We start from the raw sequence: 27248 nt of genomic DNA, 5'->3' as shown, positions 1-27248 counted from the left end.
TGGTGCCTCATTGCCAAGAAATGTTGTCCGCGAGTATAGCCTCGTCTAACTTTTCTTGCGCAACCAAACCACAGAAGTATTCTAGTTCACTGTAGGGCTGGGCAGTATCGCGATAGTATCTTAGAGATACTTCTGAGTATCTATATTTCTGTACCAGATACACTTGAAAAATGCATTTGTATCTCAGTAGTGAAATATTTTTACGATGTATCGAATGTATCGTGATACTGTAAAACACGGGTATCTCGCTACTTTTTCGTTGGAATGGAGCTGATGTGTTTTTAAGAGGGAAAGGCAGACTTTTCTGTGCTAAGCCAAACAAAGGCATCCCGCCGGTCGGCGACACATGGACATCGGCGAAGAGTTCCCCACACGCACAGAATGGCCCATGTGGTAAAATGTCCGACGCCGCGGACCGCAGAAACGAGGAGGCAGTGCTGACGAACGTAGATCTCGCTCAAGGCCAGTGGAGCACCCCAATTTTTTTTTTTTTCGTGCGACAGTTCGGTATTTATTAGTTATAACACGAACTTGTGCTCGTCTACAATGGTAGATAGACTCTTCTATTTCGCGAGTCTTGTGTTGAAGCCGAACCGGCGCTGTCTAGAAGGCAGCAAACAGACGGTACGTGGTAATAAAGGTATACTTTTTTTCTGAATTCACTGGTGTTCATTATATTGATTCGAGCGATATAGTTGACTTGAGTTTTAATCCGCTGCAACATTATTCACCATATTATGCTGCACTTCAAAGAGTACTTGCAGAACATAAGAATCCACGTACCTTAAAAATGTTTCAGAATCTGTATTCTTGTATCTGTATTCCTGTATTTGTATTCCCGGATGCGTTTTTCGTCCTTTTGGAAAAGTATCTTCGAAATATCCCGTTACATCGTTTACAAATGTATCTCAGTGTCTGTATTTATTTTTTCTGGACTTTGGAAAACGCAAGGAACGGGAGTACATATGCTGCGACAATGCGGCTCCTCATCTGTACCAATAAGGTGAGAAGCCAAAGCAAAGCCAAAGACAGCTGTATCCAAAGCCATCGTTCGTTGCCGCCTGTTGCAAATTTTTCAAGTTTTAGGGATCTTTGCTGGTAAGTAACGTCTTTTTCTGCTGTTATGCTTCGTATTGTACTGGAGTAACTACTTCTGATCACATTTCCTGAAAGCACGCAGACTTTAACCGATTCATATTTGTTTTGCTCCGTTTTCAGCGATCTGTGGTCGCGATTGAAGCCTGGCGTCCGCGGCGTGTTGACTACGGTAACAATGGGGCCGGTGGAGATCTTCGTGCTCGAGCATGCCCTCAAATACCAGATGGGCAATGCCGTGAAAGGTGACGCACCGCCAGTTTTCATTCAGCTACGCGTCTGATAGTGTATCAAACTACGTTTTTTTTTCTGTTTGTTTATTTCCGCTTGACAGCACCGGGAGCCGCATGTTGTCGTGTCCCTTGCCATCATATTCCGCGTCTTCCCCGTTGATACATCCCGTTTTACAAAGCGCGCCTTTCCTAAACGTTTAAGCTTACCGTGGCGGAAGCTTCGTGTTGGTACTGTTCATCAATCGAGTGTTCGGAATGCCGTTGTTTTTACAAGCGATTGATGTTCGCGCCGATGCTGTTTTCCTCGGTTTCAGTGCAAGGAGTTTCTTCGGCATTTTGGGCATGCATTGTTTTGACTTGATCACGGTAAGTGCATCGAAAAAACGATGAACAGGGCATTAATGAGGACGCACGTTAAGTAACACCAGTGCCCCAATCAAACAGGTGTCCGCCCACTGACCCGATCACCTCTGCTGCGTTGGAAGTTTAAAAAGAAGAAAAAAAAAAAACAGCGCAGATCTCTCTCGCAGGCGTTGGAGTTACAGTGGAGTATAATACAAAGTTGGTGTAGTTGGTGAGCAGTCATCCAGGGGAAGAAAAAAAAAAAAAGCCGCTTTCACGGGACAGCAAAGCAAATACGGAACCAGCACTGTGTCCGTGTTTGCTTTGCTGCACCATTTTCGCGATATTTTTATTTAATTATGACTGGTGTGTGGCTCGGTGCGCTTGCTCACCTAAAGTTTCGATTCAACTAGCAGGGTTGGTCATTGCTTGCATGCATTGCCTGCACAGAACTATCGCTCTGTTTTGTTCACTTCAGACTACAGTCTCCCGGATTTTTAGTAGTAAGGTCTTTTTAGCAGTGCCGGTTTACCGTAAGGTAAGTACAGTCATGGTCGGCGCGTGGTTGTTGCAATCTGCCAGATCCGTATTAGCCATTAAAATCATCTCATCATGTTACCATACACAACGAGCAACTTGCACAGCTGAAAGGTTTTTTTGATCATGGTACATTTAACATGGAGCGGTCATACCGTGGCATGAATGGTATCGTATTACCGTCACAGTATCGACCATGAAGTATGTTGGCACTTTGAAATGGCGAGAGCGCCAATAATGTACGCGAGCACTTAGGGCACTTTTCGCTATGAGCATTGTCTGCTACGCTTTTTCCTGTCAGGTGGGCAGGTGTCCTGTCATCATTATTTGCACGATTCCATTCACGAGAAACTTGCGGGAGGGCACGTGTATGACTTAGATGCGTCACCAGCAATGCACTTTTGTTTTTGTTTTTCTCATTTGTATTGGTGCCCGCGCATGCACCATTAAACTAAAGATGAACACTGGAGAAAATAAATTTACAGGCGTGTAAGGTATTCAAAAAGAGAAAGCAGTCCATTGACTGAAAATTCTTCCGTGCACATGGCACGCCTATTTGTGGCATTGCACAGTGGGGCCTTGTGGATTAAAAAATGTCTTTGTACACTCATGAAGCCAACAGCACAGCAGGCAACATTCTCACTGGAGTGTACCTTGTGTGCCTGTGATTATTATCGTCTTACCACTACAGTTGAAACCCGCAATAACGAAATCGGCGGGGAAAGCACAAAATTTCGCTCTTGCGGGAATTTCGTTGGCCCGAGAATGAGGCAGAAAAGACATGGAATTTACAAAAAAACACAGTTTATTTCCAAAAGTCAGTAAGTTTGCTTTGGCGGGCCTTACCATGCAGCATTTTCGTGCCTCCCGATCGGGAATCTCGTTTGCCACGGCACAAAGTTCGCCCCCATGAGCTGGTCAGTGACGGCGGCACTGCGCTGTCACCAGTACCGTCATCAAGTGCCTACAGGCGAACCTTCTTCCGGCTCCGCTGGATCAGTGCGGATCAGCGCAGAATCGTGGACAGCGAGCTTCGGCGATGTCCATTTTTTTCCTGCCCTTTTCCACCTCACTGATGATTGCAGCCATATCTTCCAGCGTGATGAACTTCCGCTTTTTCGTTGGAGGAGTATCTTCGCAGGCAGCGAAATCGGATGAAGCAATCGCAACACACAGTTCACGTTGCACCAAGCGACCAAGCAAACTCTCCACAAATGGCTCCACACACGTGACCATGTGCGTGCAAAGCCGACAAAGCCAAGCACAGAGCCAAGCCAATGAACGAAACTCCATGAGGAATATGGATTTGGCTACTTAGTCCGCAAATAACGAGCAGGTGTTTCGGCAAGCCATCATCATCATTGTCGCCAGCTTTGTTTTTTTTGTAAACAATGATGGCAGCTGCTTCTCAAGTGCGCTGTAGCGATAGTTTTGCACAATTTAAGTGTAGCATGAATGCATTTCAGCTGTTTTCGAATGTAGTTAATGTTGCGAGAGTATATTATTTGTGCACTCTTGTTTCAAAAATTTCGTTAATGAGGGACTGCGGTATAAATATCTTTCGTAGTCGCGAGTTACGAAATGCATTGACTCCTATGGGCGTTCGCCGGTGCTCCGAAAATATTTCGTTGCGGTGAGAATTTCGTTCCCTCAGGATTTCGTTACCACGGGTTTCGACTGTACAAGTAGCTGATATTACATGCATATTAACGTTTGTGTGAATGTATACATACCTTCTTTATGGAAAGAAACACTGTATGGTGCGCTTGGCAATCTGTAGCAGCCACTTGTGTGGCCACAAGACTGCTGCATAAGTTTTTACAAATGCTAGCATCAACTTGACCTGCCACTTTGAGCAGTTCTTTACTTGGGCTGTGTTTGACATGTTGTTTACTCAACCGAAGCGAGTCATTCATAGGTGTTTTGATCGCCAATGGCTGACTATCATAATTAACTGTCAAGCTTCGTTAATGAGGGACTGCGGTATAAATATCTTTCGTAGTCGCGAGTTACGAAATGCATTGACTCCTATGGGCGTTCGCCGGTGCTCCGAAAATATTTCGTTGCGGTGAGAATTTCGTTCCCTCAGGATTTCGTTACCACGGGTTTCGACTGTACAAGTAGCTGATATTACATGCATATTAACGTTTGTGTGAATGTATACATACCTTCTTTATGGAAAGAAACACTGTATGGTGCGCTTGGCAATCTGTAGCAGCCACTTGTGTGGCCACAAGACTGCTGCATAAGTTTTTACAAATGCTAGCATCAACTTGACCTGCCACTTTGAGCAGTTCTTTACTTGGGCTGTGTTTGACATGTTGTTTACTCAACCGAAGCGAGTCATTCATAGGTGTTTTGATCGCCAATGGCTGACTATCATAATTAACTGTCAAGCTTTTCCTAGTGGCCGTTGGTGGTGCTACAAGCAGCTGATGTAGTTCACAGGCTATGCACCCATGTGTTTGCTTGGAGGACTTGTGAGGGCTTTTAGCTCACCGTGGCAAGCTGCAAGCAGTCGCCAGCCTATGATTGTGAGCTCCAATTGGCATCAGTGATTGATGTACCTCCAAGCATGTGGCAGCCCAAGTAGCTTCAGCTTGCCTAGACAGCACAGCACATGCCTAGTCCAGAAGTAGGGGCCAACACATCCAAAGCAGAATACAAGAGAAAATGCTCACAGACCTAACTTTTGGGTGAGGCCTTGCACTCTAGCCATCAATCCTTATGTACCTTATGTTCCTATATATAAGGTGCACCTTTTCTTCCTACATGTGCCTGGTACTTATGTGTAATTATCATGCGCACTTGCGCTACCATGTCCACACTTTGTTCTCGAGTATAATAAAATGTTCACAACAGCATTTGTAAAAAGAAATTTAATCTTCCTAAAACGTTCGAGTGACTTTGGCCTCAGATGTCGGCTGCTCGCTGTTTAAAGGGATACTGAACAAAATTTTCGCCGCCGAGATAAATGACTCAATTGAAAGATTGGGTGCTGAAATTTGTTGAAACAACCTTCATTTCAGCCAGAGACTAGCAGAAAATTATGAATTTAATGCATTTTTTGCGAATTGGCGCGTCTAGCGGCCGCGCCGCGAACTAGAGAGGAAGTGACGCGAAACTCCGCGGATAGTGACTCGCCAACCGTGCTCGCAGCAAAATCGCTTACCAATCGACATCGCAAGCCGCCACCCGCTGCCGCGCGTCTCTCCCAAAACGTGTTTTCACGGTCGGGAAGGTGTTCTCCGTGCGTGTTCTCAACCGGCAGCCAACGACGCCATTGCCGCGCTCTCGGCCGTATATTTGTTTTCTCAAGCGGAGCTTGCGCCCACGTCTACGAATTTGCCGTCTGTGTTGTGTGCTGCTACGTAATGTGAACGGTGAAGCACCTGACACAACGCAGAATGCCTCAACGTTGTTCTGCGCTAGGGTGTGCCCTGTCATACCTTTCCAACAGAGCCGAAGCTTCGAAGGATATGGATTCGCGCTGCGCGCCCATCGCAGCCAACGTGGGTGCCTTCAAAGCGTGACTTTTTGTGCTCCGAACACTTCGAGGATAGTGATTATGAGTTACTGTGTAAATTGCTGGTCCCGGCTGCCGACCCACGTTGGGCTACGGCGGCTCGTCTGGCTCGTCGTCCTTGCTGTCGCTTGACACAGCAGAACGGTCACACGCATATGGTTGTATTTGGCGCATCCGTTTTGGAGCCCTGTCGAACTCGGAGTCGCAATGACCGCTCGTGGAACCACTGTCACTCGCACCTTGCATCATTGCGCTCTCGCGACACGCTCGGTAGTTGTAGCGGTTTTTGAGGAATAAGCGCTATTTTGTTTCCTATGTGGGGAAAAGAGGACAAGGCTCAGCGCCACACCAGCCACCCTCGGTTCTTGAGAGGAGAGGTGGAGAAAGGGAAGTGGCAGGGCAGGAGAGAGCGTGCCGGTTGCCCCCCTCTTGCTGGAGCACTCGACGTCACGTCCGCCGACAAGCGCAGTGGCATGCAGCCGCCGCGCTCTCACAATCCACTAAAAATACGGCCAACTGCTCGAAATTACGTGAAATAAACGCTGCGTACAGGAACAGTCGTGTCGTCCGAGTCGAATGTAAGTGTTTTCGTAGCTTTTTCAAATTTTTGTTCAGTATCCCTTTAAGCAGTGCACCGGTTGTGAAGGTTATGGCCACAATAAAGGCCACCATTGTCACACTTACTATTTTGCTATTCATATTGTTTGTTCTTAAACAGAGCATTAAACCCACGGAACTGATGCAATAAATAAGAAGAGGGTATCAGAACGTCTCATTGTTATGTTGTAGCTCCTGTGGTCTACGAGTCACAGGATTGAAAGCACCACTTTATCATCATCAGTTTCCATATAAAATGTCTCTGTAGTCTAGCAGTAGTCACAGCTTCCATCTTCTGGTCGCCATTTATCTCTTATGTACGTGTGTTTAGGTTACTTTAGGTGCGGTGCAATCATTGTTTGTTATTTCCTGCCAAGCACATAATGTCGCAGACGCAACACCAACAATGTGCTTCAAGGTGCTTAAAACGCCATGTAACAGTCACTCGGAGACCAACAACTGCAACCCTGTGATGCTGCCAACGGAAGCAGCAGAACTTTTGACAGTATGCCAGAGGATGTGGCCTTCAGTGGCTTTGGGTGAAATGGAATAAATACAGTAAAAGCTCATTAAATCGAACTCAAAGGGGTGTATAAAATTGTTCGAATTAAGCGGAGTTCCAATTAGTGAGCGGCCGTTAGAATGAACGGACATCGCGCCACACTGCACGGGCAGAACCTGAAGAAGCCACCTCTGGGATCGTTAACGCGAATTAGGCAGTACTACATGTTTGTAGCAGGTGATTTCATAAATTAGGCTCATGGAGCTCTAACAGCGAACAGAATTAATTGATCTGTCAGTGATATGCCAGAAATAAGCACTGACATGTATTCATGTGAGCAGTGAGCTTTAATGTGAAATATATATGCTATTTATGCTCCAAAACACGTTTATTTACATGGCAGAGTTAACGGAATCAAAATTGAATGTAATCAGCAATTTGCATTTGCTTGCATTTCTTCTGTCGTGACTTCATGAGCATCGTTAGCAGCTTGCGCAAGAGCTCCAGTGCAGCATCCGAATTCTCATCTGCTGAAAAATGCTGCTGTTTCGTTGTTTTGCGTCTCTAGTAAATCTGGTTTGGTTTGGTTTTGCAACACGTTGTGATCACTCTGGGCCAACTTCTGCAAGGAGAAATGAAAAGCAAGGGCTCCCATTTTGAATTAATCGTTGTTGATACCGACGTGTTCGAACTATCAGGAGTTTTCCCCCATAGAAATACACAGGACTGTGCCGGGACCAGGGTGTCAGTTCGAATTAATGAGCTCTTACTGTATTGGTTGTGTATGCCTTAGAACAATGCTAACTACAAGTTTTATGCTGTTTATGGATATTCAGTGCCCTGTGTGACTACAACATTTCGCAATGAATGTACTCAGTGTGCATAATTCTGTTTTATCGTGTTGATCGAGCTAAAAATAGGTGCATCTGTACAGACGTGCATCTTATATAAAAAAGTTTTCTGTGAAAGTCTAAATGTGGGGAGAGTGTTCCTTATGCAAAGGTGCGTCTTATACAAAGGAAAATACGGTACCTTCTAACATTTTAGTGGGGATGAAAGGAGTGAGAAGTGTCATCTGAACGTGTGATAGCCACCTATGACTCAGCTTATATTTTAAAAACTCAAAATTTTTATGGCAGAAGATTCGTGCGGCAACCTAGTCCAATACTTGTAAGATAATTCTGTAGGGGCTTTGAAAGGACCCTTTAAAGGTGGTGCATGCAGGTATGTATGCGCTCACGTTGTGAAAAGTGTGGTCGTTCTATTGGTGTGTAGTAGTTTTGCTTCAAGTGTGCTTCCAGGACTAACAAAGATATCATTCGTAAGCTCTTGGTGCTTCTGAAACCATTTGTTCATTTTTAATCTCTCCTCTGCAGCTCTGCGTGGCCGGGGTAACAAGCAGACCATTGTGTACAATTTGAGCTCTCCATACATCTGCCTAATGTACTTGGTGCACATCTTCAGTGGCTACTTGACCTCATCATACCAGACAATCGCCACTTGGGATCCTGCAGTCCTCAAGGTGCTCGTAGATGTTTTCCAGGACATGTACTCTCGACAAAAGTTCACCTCCGAAAAGGTCCTTGTGCCTCTCATCTTGCGTGCCCGGCTGTTGGTACGTGGCATATTCTTCTTGCTCTTTTTTTTCTCCTTGTTTTTTCACTAGATGCCAGTAGCTGACTTTGTCCACAAGGCTTCAGCAGCTACATTTTTATGTAGGGAAATTGTAAAAACACTCCCTTACTGGGTTTTGGGTACACGCTAAAAAACCCAAGGTTGTGACAACTGTTTCGTAGCCCTCCCACCTATTATGCTGTTCCGGAATGTCGAACCCCATAATTTAAACACTTCTTATACCAAAATGTTCTTTGTGCAAAACTGATAACTGTCATTGCCAAATAGTAGAAGCTTCATCACGTTCACAGATACCTTAAACAATGGCCATTTTTCATTACGCTTTTAACTATAGATGTTCTTTATAATATGTAGAAATGTGTTTTTATCTGTATGCACATAAAGTGTTCCCAATGGAATAGCTGGAAGTATTTGGTGGGTGGGGCTGCATGGTAATGACCAGAGAAAAAAGCTGGCCAGGCAGGTGTTGTCATATCGTTTTATGGCACGTATCCTGTGGTAGTTAAAAATTCCATGAAGGGGGGCCATGGGAGTAAGGGGATGTGGGTATGTGTCACTGATTGTGGTTGTTAATGATCTAGGCTTTGGAATTCACTGCTCTGCTTTTGAGGAAAAATCAACGGACATTTTCTGCTGTTCGTTTGCTTTTTCGAAACTTAATGCGTTTTGGTGTACTATATCCTTTATGGAATACAAAAAATGTAATTAGCATTACAAGTCTAAATTAGTGTTGGTAGTGCCTGATGGCAAAATGGTGAAGCGAACAGCAACAAAGCATGTTTTACTTTGGGACGAGCAATGGGTGGATAAAGTACTCTTCATGCATGTAAAACTTTATGTGGATGTATTCATAAAGTTTATTATAGGTAGTTTTCACATATAAACCAGACGTCGCAGGCATGTGCATTGGAGATGTTGACTTCCTTGTTTTTTTTTTTCACATTTGCTGTAGTGTAGCTCTCATCTCTGTTCTTCCCACTTCTTTGCCCTTACCAGGAGATCATTGTCTATGCTGAGAAGGCCCTGCCCCCTGGCTTTGTGCTGGAGAAGTTAGACGCATATTTTCCACAGCCAACTGAAGCCGTCTGGAAGGAGTTTGCTCAGACCTACTCTCTCAGGGTAGGCAGTCATGTACATACTGTGCAGCTGTGCGCATGCTTCAAGCCTGCTTGTTGAAGGTGGCCTGTGGCCATGGAGAAGGAAAAGAAAAGCTTAGAGTTGAGTGTATTATTGATAATAATATACATACTCTAACTTTGAGGACCAATTACGGCGCGCATGACAGCATCAGACTACGTGACAACGTACAGCAAAGTGACCGACTTCATAATCCAGCTTCAAGGCTCTTCCGCAAGGCTGCGCAACATACCAGTTTTTGTTACTTTTAAGCATGATTTAAAAATGTAAGTTCTACTCTCAAAGCGAAAAGGATGCTGTAATCTGTCACTATATTTCACGGTCTTTTCGTTTCTACCAGGATCTAATCACACGTTGTGACCAGTTGTCAGTTCCTTTAACAGAGAACAGAGGTTTACTTACATAGTTACAAAAGGGAGAGAGAGCAGTTTTGTACAGAAGTCTTCGGCTTATATACACTCAAACCTCATTATAACAAAGTCTCATCTGCCACGAAAATAACTTCGTTATATCCGAAAATTCGTTATAAACGTTTATTTTTAACACTGTAGCTATGACAAGGCTATTCTTCATTTACTTCGTTATAACCGATAATTCGTTATATCCGTGTTCGTTATAACGAGGTTTGAGTGTAGCTCCGCGTCTGCTAACACTGAGACACTTGGGAAGCAATGGCAGCAGCTTCCGCCAACCCGGTGTCTTGCCGTCTTAGTGCTTCACCCACCAGAAAGAGTGAAGGGGGCCACTCAATACATTTGGTGAGGAGCATGGTCGAGATCAATGTCCAAATGGGCCACAACTGCACCACACAATGTCAACATACGAGTTCCACACTTTGAGTGACCCGAACCTGAGAACTCCCAATGAGGAGGATGAGTCTGAGTGGGGGTCGTCAACTTCCGAGGAGATGGCAGCAGCTGTCTTGAGCATCTGCAAACGTTTATGTCTGTGTTCAAGTGAAGACATGCCCTCGTTCGATGCGAACCGCTCCACGGTGCCGTCCCACGGTGCGGCCGCCTCACTCGCCCGCCCACAGGTGTCACAGGTGCATAAGCACCTCCCAAAAAAATGCGGGGTTCAGCACCCCTGACCAAGCGCCGATCCCTGGGGAAAACTTTCTGACTGACAGGTCCGGGCACTATGGTGTACACCATGATGAATTCCAGGGCCAGGCGTACCAGTTGTTGTAAATATGCATGCAAATAGACATGGGTCTTCCACCACAGCCCCAACTGTGAAGGAAATTGTGAGCCCCCATGATTTTGTCACGCTGCCATCCAAGATTTAGGGGCAATACAGTAAAAGCTCGTTAATTCGACACCCGGAAATTCGGATAATTCGGACGGCTCTATTGGTCCCGGCCAAAGTGCATGTTAATCTATGGGACCAAACCTTCGTTAATTCGTCAGAATTGGGCTCCGCACCGCTTAATTCGGACAAATTCTGACGGCTGCCGCTACACAAATGTGTGGTAAAGCAGCGCTGGCACCACTGGGGCGAAACCGAAACTTGAGTGACATCGCCATCGTCATCAACTAGTGGGGGCGATCGCGGCGTCACCGAACGTCGGCGTCTTCTTTCTTCGCTCCACTGCGCCTCCGACGCCATTTTCTCTCGTGTTGTGTTGGCGCCGTCTCTTCTTGCGGAGTTCTTGTTTTTCCCGTTGTGACCGTGTTTACATGTGAGGCCCGAGCATGCGGCAGTAGCCGACGGTGGCATCGACGAGGTGTCAGCCGAGTCCACCGACGGTTACTGCCCGACCTTCGATGCTGTCCTTCCCACAGATATGACCCTTCAGGACTACATCGCGATTGATGATTGTCTCGCCACGACTGGTCTCCTGCCCGATCAAGAAATTATTAATGATGTCGCGACCTCATCGCACCTCACGGGAAGTCTCGGAGGCGCTTTTGATATTAGAGGGCGTTTGCCTGAGCACTTCCGACAGTTTGCGTGCTGTTGTCCATTTGGAAAAGTTAAAAAAAAAATTGTAATGTAAGCCGGAATCTGCGTGAAAACGCAGACGACCATTACAAAATACTTCAGCAAATAAAGGTATGCTTCTCCAACTTGATTTTAATGTTGTTTTCCTGTTCATTCGTTAATTCAGCATTCGGTTAATTCGGACATTTTTTCCGGTCCCGTGAAATCCGAATTAACGAGCTTTTACTGTACTGTGCAAGCACCCCCTTCTTTACCCAGGTATGTTTGCAAAAACATCATTGTAGGAGTTTGCTTAGACCTCAGAAAATTAGTCATTGTAAAGAAAAAACAAAGGGGACAGGACGACGCGCTAGCATGTCGTCCTGTCCTCTTTGTTCTTCTGTGCCAATGGGTTTTTTTTTTTCTCTCTTTTTTTTCCCCCGTGCTTTCTTTAACTATGAATATACTCCAGCTGTCCCTGCTAGTTCAGTATTGTAAGGACGCTGCAGAATCTGAAATTGTTCGTTATGGTAGTAATTTTGTTGTAATGCTTGTCATAGGGGGTGTTCAACTGATAAGAAGACTAACTGAAAATTTTTATGGAAACATGCCAGTTTTGAAACATTCCTGCTCACAGCCCTGGATTTTCAAGCTTGCCTGTGATTACCAAAAAAGGAAAATGGTTTGTAGCTTAGTGTGAGCAAGTGGGCATTGCAGGCTTAAGTTTCAATGTTTTGTTGTTTTAATGGCTACAGCCGCCACTGCTCTGTACAGGGCAAGTCCATGTCATGGCTTCTGGACACTTGCAAGAAGTCTCGCCAGTACGTGATGAACCTGGTGATGAAGAAGAAACGCCTGGACAGTGACTCGCGCGACCTTGAAGGGTTTGTGGTGACTGTCAAGCGTCTCGTGGACCAGATCGCTGGTGACCTTCCACGACTATCCCACGGACAGGCCTGGAAAAGGTGCGCAACATGAAAGAGTCATATTTTCTCATAGAGGGTGGTAGGATAAAATAATACTAATTTGAAAAATATTTTGTTTTCTGATGATAATGGACACCATATTTACTCGAATCTAAGGTGCACCTTCTTGTTTTTTCATACTAATTGAGTAAAATTTCCTGCGTGTGGCAATGGACCTTTCCTAAAAGTCGTGCGTGGCACCATGCGTCAGCGCAGCGCATTACGGGAAAAAGAGTGCCGTACCCCTTCGTCTGCTTTAGCTGCGCACTCGGACTTGTGGTAATGCATGTGGTTAGTCGGGTCACACAGTCTCTCTGGACGCCATCATGCTGGTCATCGTAGGCTACGGAGTAAGCCACGTTGCATCTGTCAAGGCATGTCATGTGGTGCAACAGAAGTTAGCAGCAACAATGTAAACAGTCACTTTGCTCGCAGCTTACGCCTTTCATTGTGTAGTGCGAGCCCTTAGCTGCGGAAAACTGCTTGCTCGAACCGCGTTCACGCAGAGCGGGCTTATCCGAACGATTCACTGCTTATATAAATTATGTATCACGCAACAATCCTCCAAACTGTATAAAACTATATTTTCTCTAAACTTTCAATGTCGGACTTCGACTGTATGTTTGGCATTGTAACAATGAACATAAAAAGGAGATTTTTCGTTGTACTTTGTATCGCATTTTCATAATTGGAATGCATTAAACAGAATGCTTAACAGTGGTTATAACCATTAACCCTTTACTGCCGGTTGTCGCGAATTCGCGACATACCGAAAGACGCCGACCAAGTAACACACGAAACGCGTTGCTGCCTTCAACGGCGGCTGTCACGTATTTGCGGTGAACGTAGCTTTCAGCACGAGACATCTAGCGCCATTGCATTAAGGTATTGCAAGCTGGAACCCAGTGTTGTGTATCAGTTGCCGGAGAGCGCGAAGCACGTGCAACAGCTCTCACTTCTTCGTTGTTTTCTGCCCGAGGGACGTAAGTTCCATCTGCTATAAAAATTTTTCGGTGTGCACGCATACAAGAGGTTGCATACGACATGTCACGTTGTTTTCAAGTACGTTATTTCCTGCACGATCCTCGCTTCTGTGGTATGTCGCGAATTCGCGACATCCGGCATTTGAGTCAGTCAGTGAGGACAGCCGGTATGACAAGTTCACAATGAACTTCAGCTCATTTTATGGGAAAAAAGGCTTCGCACGCGCTTGCCACCCGAAGATAAAAGTGACGAGAGCTGTCTCAGTGACAGCGAATACGACAATGTCGATCCCGATCCTCCTGCACAAGCACGAGTGGTGTCTGCATCGAGCAGTGAGGATGAAGACGAAGATGTGGTAGACCAACCAAGCTTGTGCCTCTAAAACATGCAGTGTGATGGAGAATAAAATACTGCCAAGAACAGCGAAACATGCCACAGTGAAAAACTGCTCTTCCTCAATGGGACACTGTCCGAGCTCCTATTGAATATTTCGAGGAATTTTTTATGACACCTTCATGGATCCCATGGTTCAGCAGAGCAATCTGTTTGCGACGCAAAAAAAAAATCCGAACAAAGGACTGTCTCGTGGCGAGCTAGATCTATTTCTCGGTGACGTCACCTTCATGTCATTCTGTCGACTCCCAAGATACTGGGCGGCGGAGTTTAGGGTCCACACGGTGGCCGACACGATGTCACGTGATTGGTAGGAGGCAATAAAGTCAGACTTGCATTGAACGACAATGACGACGCCAGGTTACGTCGCCCTGAGCAGATCCGCTTCATTGATGCGGGGATGCCATAATTGCGTTGCATTGAACATATCCCTATATTGAACCACTATTGGCTTAAGTGCCGGTTGTCGCTAATTTGCGACATACCGCGAAGTATGCATTAAAGTTGCATTTTAGATAATACAACTGCTGATTTAAGTTAAGGTTGCTATTTAAAGCAGAAAAATGAAAAACAAAATTTTTTCTTCGGTGCTTTCATAATTCAGGCATTAAAGGGTTAAAACTTCCTGCAGCATTTCTTGGCCATAGGTACCTGTCTCTACGAGATATGTTGCGGTGCGCCCTCACGGCTTACGTTTTGATGTAACACATTAACACAAGTCACATATATACCGTGCCCTTCTGCGTAAAATGCGGTACCTGCTTGACGATCCTTGTTTTCTCGGATACGTGGCCACCGAAAGCGGAGTTTAAATTTCGGTCGTCGGCGTGCTAGCTTTGACTACGATTTGCGGACACCATATCCAAGCGTACATTCTTCACTTCCTGGAGGTATTAGGCACTACCACCTCCCATACGCAACGCTCGCGCAATAATTGCAAGGGTGTGTACTAGTGCCTCATCTATCTTTTTCTTCTCACTCTCATTTAACAGCTATGCTTAAACATCACACCGAGTACGACGCATGGCTTAGCGAACCTTTCATTTATGTCGCCGTACATTTCATGACTATTTTGTAGGTGTGATATCTCGGCAAGTGCCATTACTCTTTTGTTTCAAAGGGTCCCTAAATGTGCAGTTGAGAGATTTTCCATCGTCATTCTGCGAGGCCAGTGCTACTACCCAGAAAGCCAGACACGGTGCAACCAAACATGCCATTCCAGGCTACAGAAATTTCAAAGCAGACAAACCATCATGCGCAGAGGGTTGGCAAAGTGTAAACCGTCCTCTGTGTCTTTGCCGGTTTATTCACTGCACCCACACCTCTTCCGCTTCTCGTTTTTAGGGAAATAGGGGAACAAAAGGTGTGCATACTTCATTGTGTTATCACAACCTGGAACACAGCACGTCAGCGCGCCTCCTTGTCTTGTGGAAATTATTTCACTAGGACAAGCCACCAGTGATCACGCGGTACAATGATTAACTAGAACACATGAGCACACGCACAAAATTACTCAAGCTCGCGGTAGGAACAACATTGTATGGAGGGCAGCTCGTTCTCCCATGCACTTGCATTCTTTTTTTCCCACAGTGCTTTGCGCGTGCCAGGGGATAGCGCGGCGCTGTGATTTGCGGAAAGGTCCATTGAATACAGAATTGAAACCACGTTTGCTGGATTGCCAACTGCCTACTGTCATAAGTTCAGATGCAGTGTCATTGCCATCACAAAATGGCAACAAAGTATATTTTGTTGTGAGTTCGCGTAGGTTCATTTCATGCTTGAATGCAACCTATGTGGGTCATATCTGTTTCTAATGAAGAACAAATTGTGACACACCACTTTTGTCATGAAAGCCAAGGAAACTTCCGTATTTACTCAATTGTAACGCGACAGGTGACTTTTTGTTGTGTCTGGCAACGAAAGAAGAAAAACCACCAAAGTAACACGAGGCCAGCATAGGCATGAAAAAGTGCATTTATTTTTCAAACGCTGCAACTAAAAGCCATTATCTGTCTTAAAAACGTGGTGTTTTTGCTAGTCGTCACCGTCGGATGAGTTTGCGGAAAGAGAGTCCTTCTGACTCTCATCCTCCCAGAGAATTTAGTCTTCGGTGCAGTTGACCACATTTTATATTGAAGATTTTTTGAAAGCACGAACCGCCATGCTATGTGGGAGAACGTACCAAGTGGCAGACACCCACTAGGCAAGCAGGGAAGTGCTTGGCCACTTGGTTTTTCCCGAGGGTGTCAGGTTTTGATCTTCATAAATCCAATCATTGTAAAACTTGCGTGTTCTGTTCATAAACGGTTTGTTCAAGCACTTATGGAGTAGTTGCAGAAAGTTGCAGAATCATCGTCATCCCATCAAGAATGATGGCCAGGTGCGTTTTAGTCTCTGCCAGCTTGTTGACCTGGGAGGGGAGGTGTCTGCAAAACGAATCCAGTATATAGTACAAGGATTGATAACCGGTAAAGAAGAGCACCTGGTCACCAGCACCACATTGTGTGAATCCGTTCAAAGACTGAAGATACTTCATATGCATCCCTTTTTCTGACAGCGAACACTGGCATTCCTAGGAAAGGTTTCTTTTGGAATAGTCTTGCGATGAGAAATTGTATAACAGCAGGCTGTGGCCATCTGCCAAGTACACCAGCATTACTGTTAACCTGGTCTTTTCGTTCCCAGTGGTCCTAATGCGGACTTCTTGTTCACAGTCCTGGTCAAAGGCAAATCAAGGTACAAAGCAGTCTGATTCGCGTTGCCAATGTGCCCCAATGGCACATTTGAAGAACAGCACAAATCAATCAGAAAGCGCTAAAATTCCTGCAACTTTCCAGTAAACTCTAGTAATTCCAGTGCCACCGAAATCACCACACATGACAACACATGAACAAATACAAAGTGCGCACTGTCTTGAAACAGACTGAAATGAAGGCAATAGTTATTGGCGTGTGGTGGATTAAAATGGCGTTTGGTTGGCACATGTTGCCAACATAGATCACGAAATGGTAAAACTGTAGACTTTGATTAGAATTGGGTGCATCATTGCACTTTTTCGACAACTTGAATTTGTATATTCGATTCTGATGCGAGGGTAAACTTAAGGTAGCAAGAATCTGGAAAAAAGACTTGCGTTACAATTGAGTAAATACGGTTATTCGCATGCTGAAGATAGCTGTGTCGTGTCTTTTCTTACATGCCTGCGACATGTACTTGCCAGTGGCTCAAAAAAAGAAAAATATCATCAGCTGCATGTCGACCAGGAAAAGTTTCTGTGGGCCAAAAATACAAAAATATCCAGATGTTTAAGATTAGATAGCTTGCAGACCTTATTAAGGGGACCGACAACTGATTTTTCTCAACCCATTTTTTTTACGGCGCGACAGAAAGCCCACCTTTCGCAGTGTTTGTAGCTGCAGTAGTTAATCCCAAAAGTACGTAGTAATTTTGCAAGCAGTATTTTTCGATCTGAAAGGCTCTAAACACGGACGCACCTTTCTTCCAGCAACGCTGAGAATTGATAGCGATGCCGCTAGCCCTTCTTGCGATTTGTGAGAACTATCGTTGTTCTGCTTTCGCAGGAGTTCCTGTAACTAAGCTTAACCACCTTTATTTAGAGCTTTTCAGCTACATGTATTTTTTAAAATAACAAGCTGTTACAATGATATGATGTGGCGTTATACACCTTCCCTGTATTTGTACCGCGTTGTGTGCGCATGCGTCCAAGGTTGCCTGCGCCTGTGTCATGGGTGGCTTGTCCCGGCGTCGTTACTCTGTCGATGCACGAGCCTAGCCAAGTCATCAAAAACGTCACTACACATATGCGTGGCTGCACCGAGTAGCAGCACGCGTCATTTCTGAGACAAAGTGTAGGTACAGTCGAACTCTGCTACAACGAACTCCGCTTCAACGAAATTTCCGGTCCAACGAAAAATTCTCGGTTCCCCGTCAACAGTCCATAGGAGTCAATGCATAAATATGCTCGCCACAACAAACACTTTTTCTGCTGCCGTTCCGCTTCAACGAAATTTGACGATGCCATTCCGGGCTCAAAAATTTAATTTACCATGCAATAAACACTATCTCGTACATTTTGATGCATTTTAGAACATAAAAATATGAATTCAAAGTCTGAATCGCGTGTTAGAACCACCAGAAACCGCCGCTGTTGACTGAGCATGGGGGCCGCCATTGCTTGATAGCGACGGTGATCAGACTGCCCTGCTTTCGCAACTGGCTTGAGTTGCTTCTGAGTCGCAGACAATCCGAAGCCAAAGCTCAGTTGTCGACACTGGGGTGCAATCGCGAAACGATAGCTTTTCCGATGCCTTTCCAATACTTTTCGTGCTTTTCGCGCTTCGCTAGTGGTCAGAGCGACGGTACATCCGCCACATCCGCGTTATCAACGCGAGCAGCCGTGGGGTGCAGTCGCGGAATGGTGCCTTTTCCAATGCCAATGCTTTTCGTGCTTTTCGCGCTTGGCCAGTGCGACCGGTTGTCGGAGCAACAATTCGTCCGCGTTATCAACGGGATCAGCCAGCCGCGAGTGGTGGATAAGAATAGCATAGAATAATGCGTAAGTCATCGCTCCGCGATAGCTCGCCTGCATGTCGCCGTTGTCGGCGAATAGCTAGTGTTAGTGTATTGGTGCAACTGTGCAGTTCGTGTTGCGCGCCCGTGCCTGTTTGATTTGTTCGCGGAAGCCATTATTTCTGCGTGCTTTTCAGCGTGGCGTCACTATGCATATATGAGAATCGCGTCATAATGCTGCTGGGGACGCAAAGGAAGCAGCAGACACTTTTTGAATATTGGAAATAAAAGTTTCACTGTTCTACTAGCTCAGGTCAGCCATATTTTTTTCGATTTCACTACAACGAAATGTTCGCTTCAACGAACATTTTTCCGAGCACCGTCAATTTCGTTGTAGCGGGGTTTGACTGTATAGCAAGACTATGTCGCTCCAAGGTCTTAGCGACCTGGAAACTGCGTGCACGGTTGCATGAGCACGGTGAAAAGTTACTCAAGACGCGCTGACGAGCATGGGATCATTACATCACACAAAGGCAGCGCCACTTTAATGCGTTTTACTAACGCAGGCCTATATGTACATTTTTATAGAGTAATACCTTTTAATATAAAGAAACAAACAATATTTCATTACTGACAAAAACATCAACTGCGTACAGCAATCAACGATCACGTGGCCGGGTACATCGGATCGTTCATGTTCATTTTTCGCAACTTTCAATTAAGAAATAAAAATATATATATCCACGTCTCACGAAAAAAAGAGGGTTGATTTGAGTCAATGCGACGGACAATTTTTCCATCAGTGAAGTTATCTCATTTCATGTTCTGGGCAGTTGTCGGTCCCTTTAAAGCAGTTTGACTGGGCTTCTCAGCATAATGGTCCTGTTGCACATCTATACATCTCTCTCAGTAAACAAAACTCCTGTTAAATAGAACATACTTTTTGTGTGTGTGTGTGTGTGTGTGTGTGTGTGTGTGTGTGTGTGTGTGTGTGTGTGTGTGTGTGTGTGTGTGTGTGTGTGTGTGTGTGTGTGTGTTGCTGTCAGGTTCTATTTAGCAACATTCCACTGTATTCCATCATTTTATTAAAGGGGTACTGACACGAATATTTTCAGTTGTCGTTTTCTTGCGTCAAATGAAAGTCCAAGCCCTCAAGAGCCTAGAAAAGGTAGCGCTAAGCGCGAGTGCACCCTGAAAAAGTAATTACAGTATGTTTTTAAAGGCTAGTTTCGGTTCCTACTGTACCCTGACATCACAACACGGTATGAGCTTCTTGTCACGTGCTCGCACAATATATAGTGACGTTTCCACGGCCGCTCCGCACTGTGGCCTTGTTGGTGATGCACAAGTGGCCATCTTGGAAGTTTTGGTACCTAACGTCATCACAACTAGCCAGCCTGCTGCGTGAAGTCACCAGAATTTGTACTGTAGCCTGACGTCAGGCTAGTGTCGATGTCAGTAGGTGTGCCATGGAAAAATTGATTTTAATATCAAAATGAAATATCTTATCAGCATTTGTTGAGCTTCACACTTGCTCAGAGCAGTCTCTGTATACAGGAGACTTGTATGGCAGACCAAACTCGCCTTCGAAAAAAGGTGTCACTACCCCTTTAATAGTCACCACCAGTAAAAGTGGACTAGAAAAAACACCAAATCATTGTGTGTTAACATTGTGGTAACAGGATACTTCTTAGAGAAGAATATGAAATGAAGAAAATGGTCCCATGTCTTGGAATTTTACCCTGAAACCCTAGCACCGCTATTTCAGTGCAGCACTGGGGATTACGAGGCATTTTCTCAAATTTTGGTACTTTTTTCATTGTAATAGGGGGGTAATTTGATGATACAGCACAATTTATTCTTCTCTTTAGCGTCTCTTTAATGTTTACAATGCAAAGAAAAAGTACCTTTTTTTACATTCCTCATCGGATTATGCTTTTTACTTGTTATGCTACCCCTGTGTGATGCAACCTCGAAGTTTAAAATTTATGGAGCGCAGTTGCTTGCACGGTTCTTTGCTCCAATTTTGCAAGATGCTATGATACAAGCCACTTCTCAGATGAAAGCCAGATTCTGAATATTAATTTGATGTACTTTCTATATTGTTTTTGCGTTTTTAACCAAGAAGACTGAATGCAGCTTTTAGCTGTGGCAGCTGCTAACCTTTGGTGTTTTTCCCCGTAGATTCTAGCAGGAGAGAAGCTTCAGCTTGACCTGGACACCGAGCAGATAATTCAGACGGTGATCAACAAAAATCAGCCAATCATGGAGAAACATCTGCTTCATCTGCTTGAGCTTCAGGAGTCGGTGGAGCACCCTGTCGAGCTGAAATCCATCGCAAACGACAACCTCTGAACTCTTCTGCTGCCTGCTTCATCACCTTGAGGGGTCTACACCATTGCACTTCGATGTAAGATGACGTCTGTGCGAATTTGATCAAGCAGACACGAGGGGAAGTTACGAACTGCCATGTGGTTTGGCTTGTAATGTGAAATTGGTGTGTGTGTGAAGGTCCACTGCCACAAGTCTGCCCTAGCAAGTGTGCTGTTGCACCACAAAGAACGAACCATTTGAGGAGTGATGTCTGTCCACCTGCACCAGTAGGCATAGGCAGCCCAGTCATGACACATCTGGCAAACAGAAAATGTAGGGTTTCTGTCAAGAAGTGTGTTAAATTTTAGTCAATGTAAACATGCATCATGCTACTGGACATCCGTACTTTACATTTTTGATGGTAGCTTCAAGCTTCAAAGGTGAAAGTAAGTCTGTTGTTTGCGTGAAAAGTCCAGTTTCATATAGTAGAGCTGCCTTGTAAAACTTGATGATTGAAATGCAAGTGGAAGTGTCACAAAGGCTAGCAAAAGATTGCTGTTTTGATTACCGAAACTGAAAAAAAAAAAACACTGCCATTACCACTTGCTGAAATTGGTGCATGACCTACAATGTGCGGTCCCTCAGCATGCCTTTTGAGATAAGGGGACACTGAAGTATCTTCGAGACAGCATGCCTGGACCTTGTGACAACATGCATTGTTCACTGAGGTGCTCTAAGCTACTAACAAAATTTTGCCATTACGGGCTCTGATGCCTTGCGAAGATTTCTTCATTGGGGTATATTTACTACTGACTGATTACGAATTAAGCCAAAGTGAAATTTCATTGTGGTTGTCCTTTAGGAAAAACTAACTTTGTTGCACTAAATGAGCACATTTCATGCAATACCGCAGATCTCAACTGCTGTTCGTTAGACTTCTTTCGTGTTTTGTTTCTTGTATTTCATTTCTTGTAGTTGCTTCGTGGCTGTTGTGTTCATTTCATGTTGGATGGAAAACAGCGCCAAAGAAATGGCTAGAGCATATTATTAAGTTTGTCCTTTTCTCTTCTTCTTTTCCTCTGTTTTCTTACTTGCATGAAGGTGAACCACCTGAAGCCTACATTTTATTCACGGTGCACTTCTAAAAAAAAAGGTGTCAGGCTGGCTTTCCTGCATTGCACATGGCATGTTCTTGCTCTTGTGCATAAACTATGTGCCAGCTGCAAAGTAATCATTTTAACGGGCTGGCATATTTTGAGCAAAACATGCACTGTATGTAGTCCCCAAAAGCCAGCCTAACACTTTTCATTAGGATCCATTGTCCCAAAAATATGTGTATTATGTAAAGCTACCCTTTGGCTATAAGGGGCACCCTCAACTGAGAGGGTGCATGTGATTCTGCTTCCCTTGCAAAATTTCTACCTCTGCATGGTGGATAACACCTCGATGGCCTGGCAAGGCACTGGGACTCTACTGAGACACAACAGAGAGAGCACTTTTGCAGTCTAGAAAATTCTGGTTTCATGGTTGGCTCTAATTATTTCTCATTATTCCCACCGTTGCATTCCGAGAACTGTTTACTTCCCACCATTAACCCCGGAAAGCCGGGGCGTACCGAAGGCAGGCGGTCGTGAACACCACATCATCGCTTCATTTTCATTTTTGCATTCATTGCAAAGTTTTTGTTTTGTTTGTTTGTTTCGGTCTCGGCCAACGGAAGGGGCAGGGTGCTGCGGTGATGCTTGGCTCTCCCTAATAGAGAACTCTGCGCACGTCTATGAGCAGTAGACCAGGAGTAATCGTACTAAACACGTTTTTTGCGCATGTGTGGAAGAGATGGTATTCCTCAGAATATGTGACAAACATTGATTAGTTGGCATAGCATTGTCTGAAAAGCTGCGTCAAATTTAATTTGTGCCACATTGACAGATGTGTCACTTTGGTGTACATACTGCCAGAATTATCGCATGAAATTGTGAGTGCATTTTAGGGCAGAGTTTTATAGTATAAGTCCTGTGAGTGGGCTCAGCCACGCATCCCACAAGTAACAATGGTCTTCCACATGTGGCACTTGCTCCAAGCAGCCTTTAAAGCCATATTTCACTTTGCTGTAATCGGGTTTTTCACTGTCAAGTGAATTTGTAGTTAATTTTAGGACTGTAGCTTCTTTTACACTCTTTTATACCTATTTGAAATGATGTACTATATATATACCTTATATGAAAGAGGCTGGTCCAAGGGCTTGCAGGTAGTCAAGTAAGGCACCTGCCCTCATGTTTATCAGTGTATCAGTATTTCACGTACAGCTTTGCAAGTTATCCATTGCATTAAGTTGGAAAACATAATATGTACAAGAAGCATCATATTTGTATAGTTATCGTTCACATACCATTTGATCTCAGTTGAGTGTTCCCAAAGCCTTGTAGCCTTGTGGTTTTTTTTTTTTTTTTCCTTGCATGTGTGCGTGGGATGTTCCATGTATTGGAACAATGTATTACCATGACAAAAATTCTAGTGCTGTTTGGTTAGTGCTACATTGAAAGGAAAGGTCTATCTGTGAAACCTTAAGCCACCCCATGTGACTGCCATCAACACAATGTAATGTCAGTTCATCCAGGATGCAGGGGGAGGCTGGTTAAACACTGTTTAACTGTTTTAATGTTTAAAATCTGGGATATTTTTTTCCCCTTGTGTCTTATGGGTCAGCAGCCAAAGACAGCCTGTTTTTATGTGGAGGAAAAGTGCTCCTGTGATGTAGCAGGTGCTGTATACAGTGGATGTCATGATCGTGACGTCTTAACAGCTGCACATGTGTTCATCATGGGCAAACTTGCACACACTCCTTTATCAGACTACATTTCTTACAAACTTCAGAGTTTGTGACCACTCTGACAAATTTTTGTGCTTACTGTTAGGTACCTCCAAAGTGGTTGAAGTTCACCTTTAAGGAATGTCCGGCCTATGATAAGATCTTTGTCTTCCAGCACGACAGCCCAGTGCTCTCTCCATTAGGCTGCAATCACATGCATGATTCTCTCTTGCCAGTGTTGCTCCTCGAATAATCTGACACATGCGTTATGTTCCATTTTCTCGCGTTGTTTCCTCGCGAGAGCTAGTGCCTTGAGATGCTGTGTCATTAATAAGACTGCAGTGCATTTGCGACCTGCCCATACTTTTTTTTTTCAGGGTGATGTGATACCAGAGTGGGTGAAGTTGCATTAAAATAGTGTAAAAATCGTTTCTTTTGTAGGAATTTTATTCTGCATACAAACGGAGATCTCTTTTATGCAAGCTTCTTGTAATACAGTCATGAAACATCATGGCTAGCAAGCAGAATGCACTCATTATACTACAGTTGAAGCATACATAACAAGGTCTCAGCTGCCTCTAAAATTGCTTTTTCATGAAAGCATGCATTAATATAGATCAGGGGTTCTAACACTTACTGGCCTTGAGGAACCCCAACAGCTTTTCTCGAGTGCCGCGGAACCCTTCGCCTCTTATCGCCTGTGTGCTTTTCGCATACAGAGAATGAAGTGGGGGTGGGGACAGAGGCACGGCATTACGTTTAAGTCCGCCTAACCAGATATCACCACCAGGTTATCTTTAATCTCAAGGGCCATCACCTGTGATGGGGACCTCACAATAATACACAAGACAGGCCTTTTTTTTTCCCCCTTCGGCTGCACACTCCGTGTCATACAGCGCCGAACGCATGCGCATACAGCGTCTCTATGCTAAAACATAGTGTCAGGAATACGAAAGATTGTTTTATTTCTCTTAAGAGAAAAGAAGAAGAGTTACAAGTCAATTGTGCTGCAGAACAGGTCGTAAGGCTAAGTCTAAATTCTCATGTAATGTACTGCTGGCATGGAGCAATGCCTATCATGTGCATCGAAGTGCTTGTCAAACATTTTGATTAGAAAACTGACTTAGTGCGATGGCAAGCCAGCATGTGCAGAAACTGTGCCATGCGAACGCCTGCGTGCTATACAAGCCAAAGTTGAAGCATTTCTCCACGCATGTGTTACAAATTCCTCTCTCGAGCATTATCAAAAGCATTCAGGGCGCAGCCATCGTGGACGCACAAATCATACAAATTTCAAGGTACGCATCATGAAGAGTCTTTAACGCAGCTGCCTCGTGGCTCTCTTGCTGCTCACGGACCTCTGATCGATGGATGCAGTGTGCGATATCTCCATTAGATCCAACAATCTATAACTTCTGTTTTAATGTGGGCAAAAGTGGGATCAGGTTGCATTCATTTTGACCCTTTATGGAACCCTTTTTGTGAAGCCCTCGTAGAGATGGAAAAAAATACAAGCTAGCACCTTTAATAGTGATGTTGTGTGCCGGTATTGTAAGCAATCTGGCGAGGAAAGTATTTTCTGACATGTACTTTTGGAGATGTGAATATGTCAAAAGAGTCCTGCAGTCTCCTTTCTGAATAGCAGTATGAAGCTGCACTCTGTATGGAGTGGCATGTGCCTTGCACTCTGGCTTTAATTGTGCCTACATTCAACATTCAAAACAAGTGCCTTGAAGGGATCCCAGTTTGTGTGCTATGTTAAAGCTACCAACTGTATACAAGTAGTACTATATACAACATTCTTTGGTCCTCTTGCGTAAGTGCACCACCACATTCAAATACTGTCATCTTTCGCTATCGTAATGTTGGAATGTCAATCTTCAAAGCTGTCCCAATGAATGTCTTGTTCGTTTTTGTGTCATTGTGGAAATGCTCTTCTCACCTTTGTGTGTACATAAAACTGAAGATGCTATTACGCACTTTCATCCAACTATTACACACTCAGTTAAAGGTTATATGATTTTAAAACTGTTCTGATTACTCTGTAAAAATAAAGATGCTGTGTATGAGTTTTGTCTACATCCAACTTTTTTTGCCATCTCTTACTGCCTCTTTGCTGCCCCTCTGTTACCCGCGTTGCCAGTGAAATTCCCCAATTTGCATATCTTTACTGACGCATCTTGTTACAACACAGTTTGGTTGCTACTACTAACTAGTCTAGCTTGCGTTAGGTTGAAGCAGTCTATACATAATTGAGAACACAATAAACCCAAAGCCACTGTATTTTTGCTCCACTGGCATAAGCTCATTGGATTACAGACCCACAACCTTCGAATTCGAAGGTTGTGGGTTCGTTCCCCACCGACGGCAAGTTGTTTTTTCGTCCACTTTAATTCATTTTCATTTATGCCATAATAAACTACATTACTGCCAAAAAATACGAATGATGTCGCCCATTCCTTCCTTGGTGCCGTTATTTTACGTCAACTACTAGTCATTCAGATGCGATTATGCAGCCCAGGCAGAGGGAATGTGAAGGGGGGGGGGGTTCTACCCCCCCTCCCACGCGAAGTTTTTCAATTTTGCATGTATATACACACAAACGCACGCACGAACATAGAAAAGGTATAGTTGAACCCAGGGCTGGGCAGTATCGCGATACAAGAGTATCGCGATAGTATTTCAGAGATACTTTTGAGTATCTGTATTTCTGTATCGAGATACATTTGAAAAATGTATTTGTATCTCAGTAGTGAAATACATTTACGATGTATCGCCTATATCGCGATACTATGCAGGACACGGGTATCTCGTTACATTGTTTTTTTGTGTCGGAAATGAGTTGAGGCGTGTTTCCAATGGGGGAATGACGTTTTTTTTTTCTTTTTTGTGCCAAGACAAGCAAAGGCGCGCCGCCGGTCTCCGACAGATAGGGCGGCGATGGTTTCCCCTCAAGCACAGAATGGTCCATGTGGTAAAGCGCGCGACGCCGCAGACGGCAGAATCGCGGGGGCAGTGTTGTCGGCCTCTGCCGACGAAAGTCGCTGTCTCTCAAGGTCAATGCAGCAAGCCTAATTTTTTTCGGGTGACAAGCCATTACTTCGCGACCCCCCGCGCGGATACCGCCTTGGAACAGGCTTTGCCATGCTTCGCGTGCGTTCAGTTTCCAAAGCGGCGGCACTTCCAAAAGCAGTTCCCGTAGTCGCGGCGGAAGTGCCTAGAAGATGGCTATCTTTGACGCGCTTTCAGCCACCTCTCCAATGTCAGGGTGCGTTCCTAATTGATTACATGCGTGAAACGGTCTTTTGTGGTAGCAGGCTCCCCCACCGCCGGAGCCGACTAAGCCTGTTGCGGCTTTTTGAAATGGGTGCTGGTAGCGTCGGTGGTGGTGAAAGCTTCATTGAAGCCGACAGGGTCAGACGGCTGAGGATTCCGAAGATGGGGACCGACTTCGGATTCTGAACAGTCAGAACAACCCATGTGAGGGCGGAAGTGTTTCGGTATCTAGATGACCCGAGAAGAGATATCGCCGCGCTGCAGAGCAATCCGGCTATGAAGGCGGTATTTATTCACTATAACACGAATTTGTGCTCGCCTTCAGCGGTAGACAGCCTTTCTTTCTTTCGCGAGTCTTGTGCTGAGGGTGAACCGACGCTGTTAGAAGACAGCCCATATGAGAAGCCTACACAGCAACCTTCTCAGCAAAGCAGATCTTCAAAATAAATGT

At 44.7% G+C, this 27248-nt stretch overlaps 1 protein-coding gene across 1 annotated transcript; it reads left to right on the top strand.

Moving 5' to 3' along the window:
• Positions 1-1045: 1045 nt before the first annotated feature.
• Positions 1046-25607, top strand: LOC119393660 (uncharacterized). Its single transcript, XM_049415027.1, has 6 exons — positions 1046-1098; positions 1219-1340; positions 8209-8447; positions 9464-9586; positions 12302-12492; positions 20584-25607. Exons 2-6 carry the CDS (start codon positions 1274-1276, stop codon positions 20588-20590), a joined length of 627 nt encoding a protein of 208 aa, XP_049270984.1. The 5' UTR covers positions 1046-1098; positions 1219-1273; the 3' UTR covers positions 20591-25607.
• The last annotated feature ends 1641 nt before the right edge of the window (positions 25608-27248 follow it).

Source organism: Rhipicephalus sanguineus, chromosome 1 (assembly GCF_013339695.2).
Source record: "Rhipicephalus sanguineus isolate Rsan-2018 chromosome 1, BIME_Rsan_1.4, whole genome shotgun sequence".
NCBI lineage: Eukaryota > Metazoa > Arthropoda > Arachnida > Ixodida > Ixodidae > Rhipicephalus > Rhipicephalus sanguineus.
The sequence above is the reverse complement of the archived record's forward strand: the minus strand, read 5'-3'. Positions and strand labels throughout refer to the sequence as shown.

Coding starts and splice junctions, on each gene's coding strand:
- LOC119393660 (XM_049415027.1), top strand. CDS start 1,274: ATGGGGCCGGTGGAGATCTTCGTGCTCGAGCATGCCCTCAAATACCAG. Junction 1,341..8,208: donor GATGGGCAATGCCGTGAAAG/GTGACGCACCGC, acceptor TCTCCTCTGCAG/CTCTGCGTGGCCGGGGTAAC. Junction 9,587..12,301: donor CTCAGACCTACTCTCTCAGG/GTAGGCAGTCAT, acceptor TGCTCTGTACAG/GGCAAGTCCATGTCATGGCT.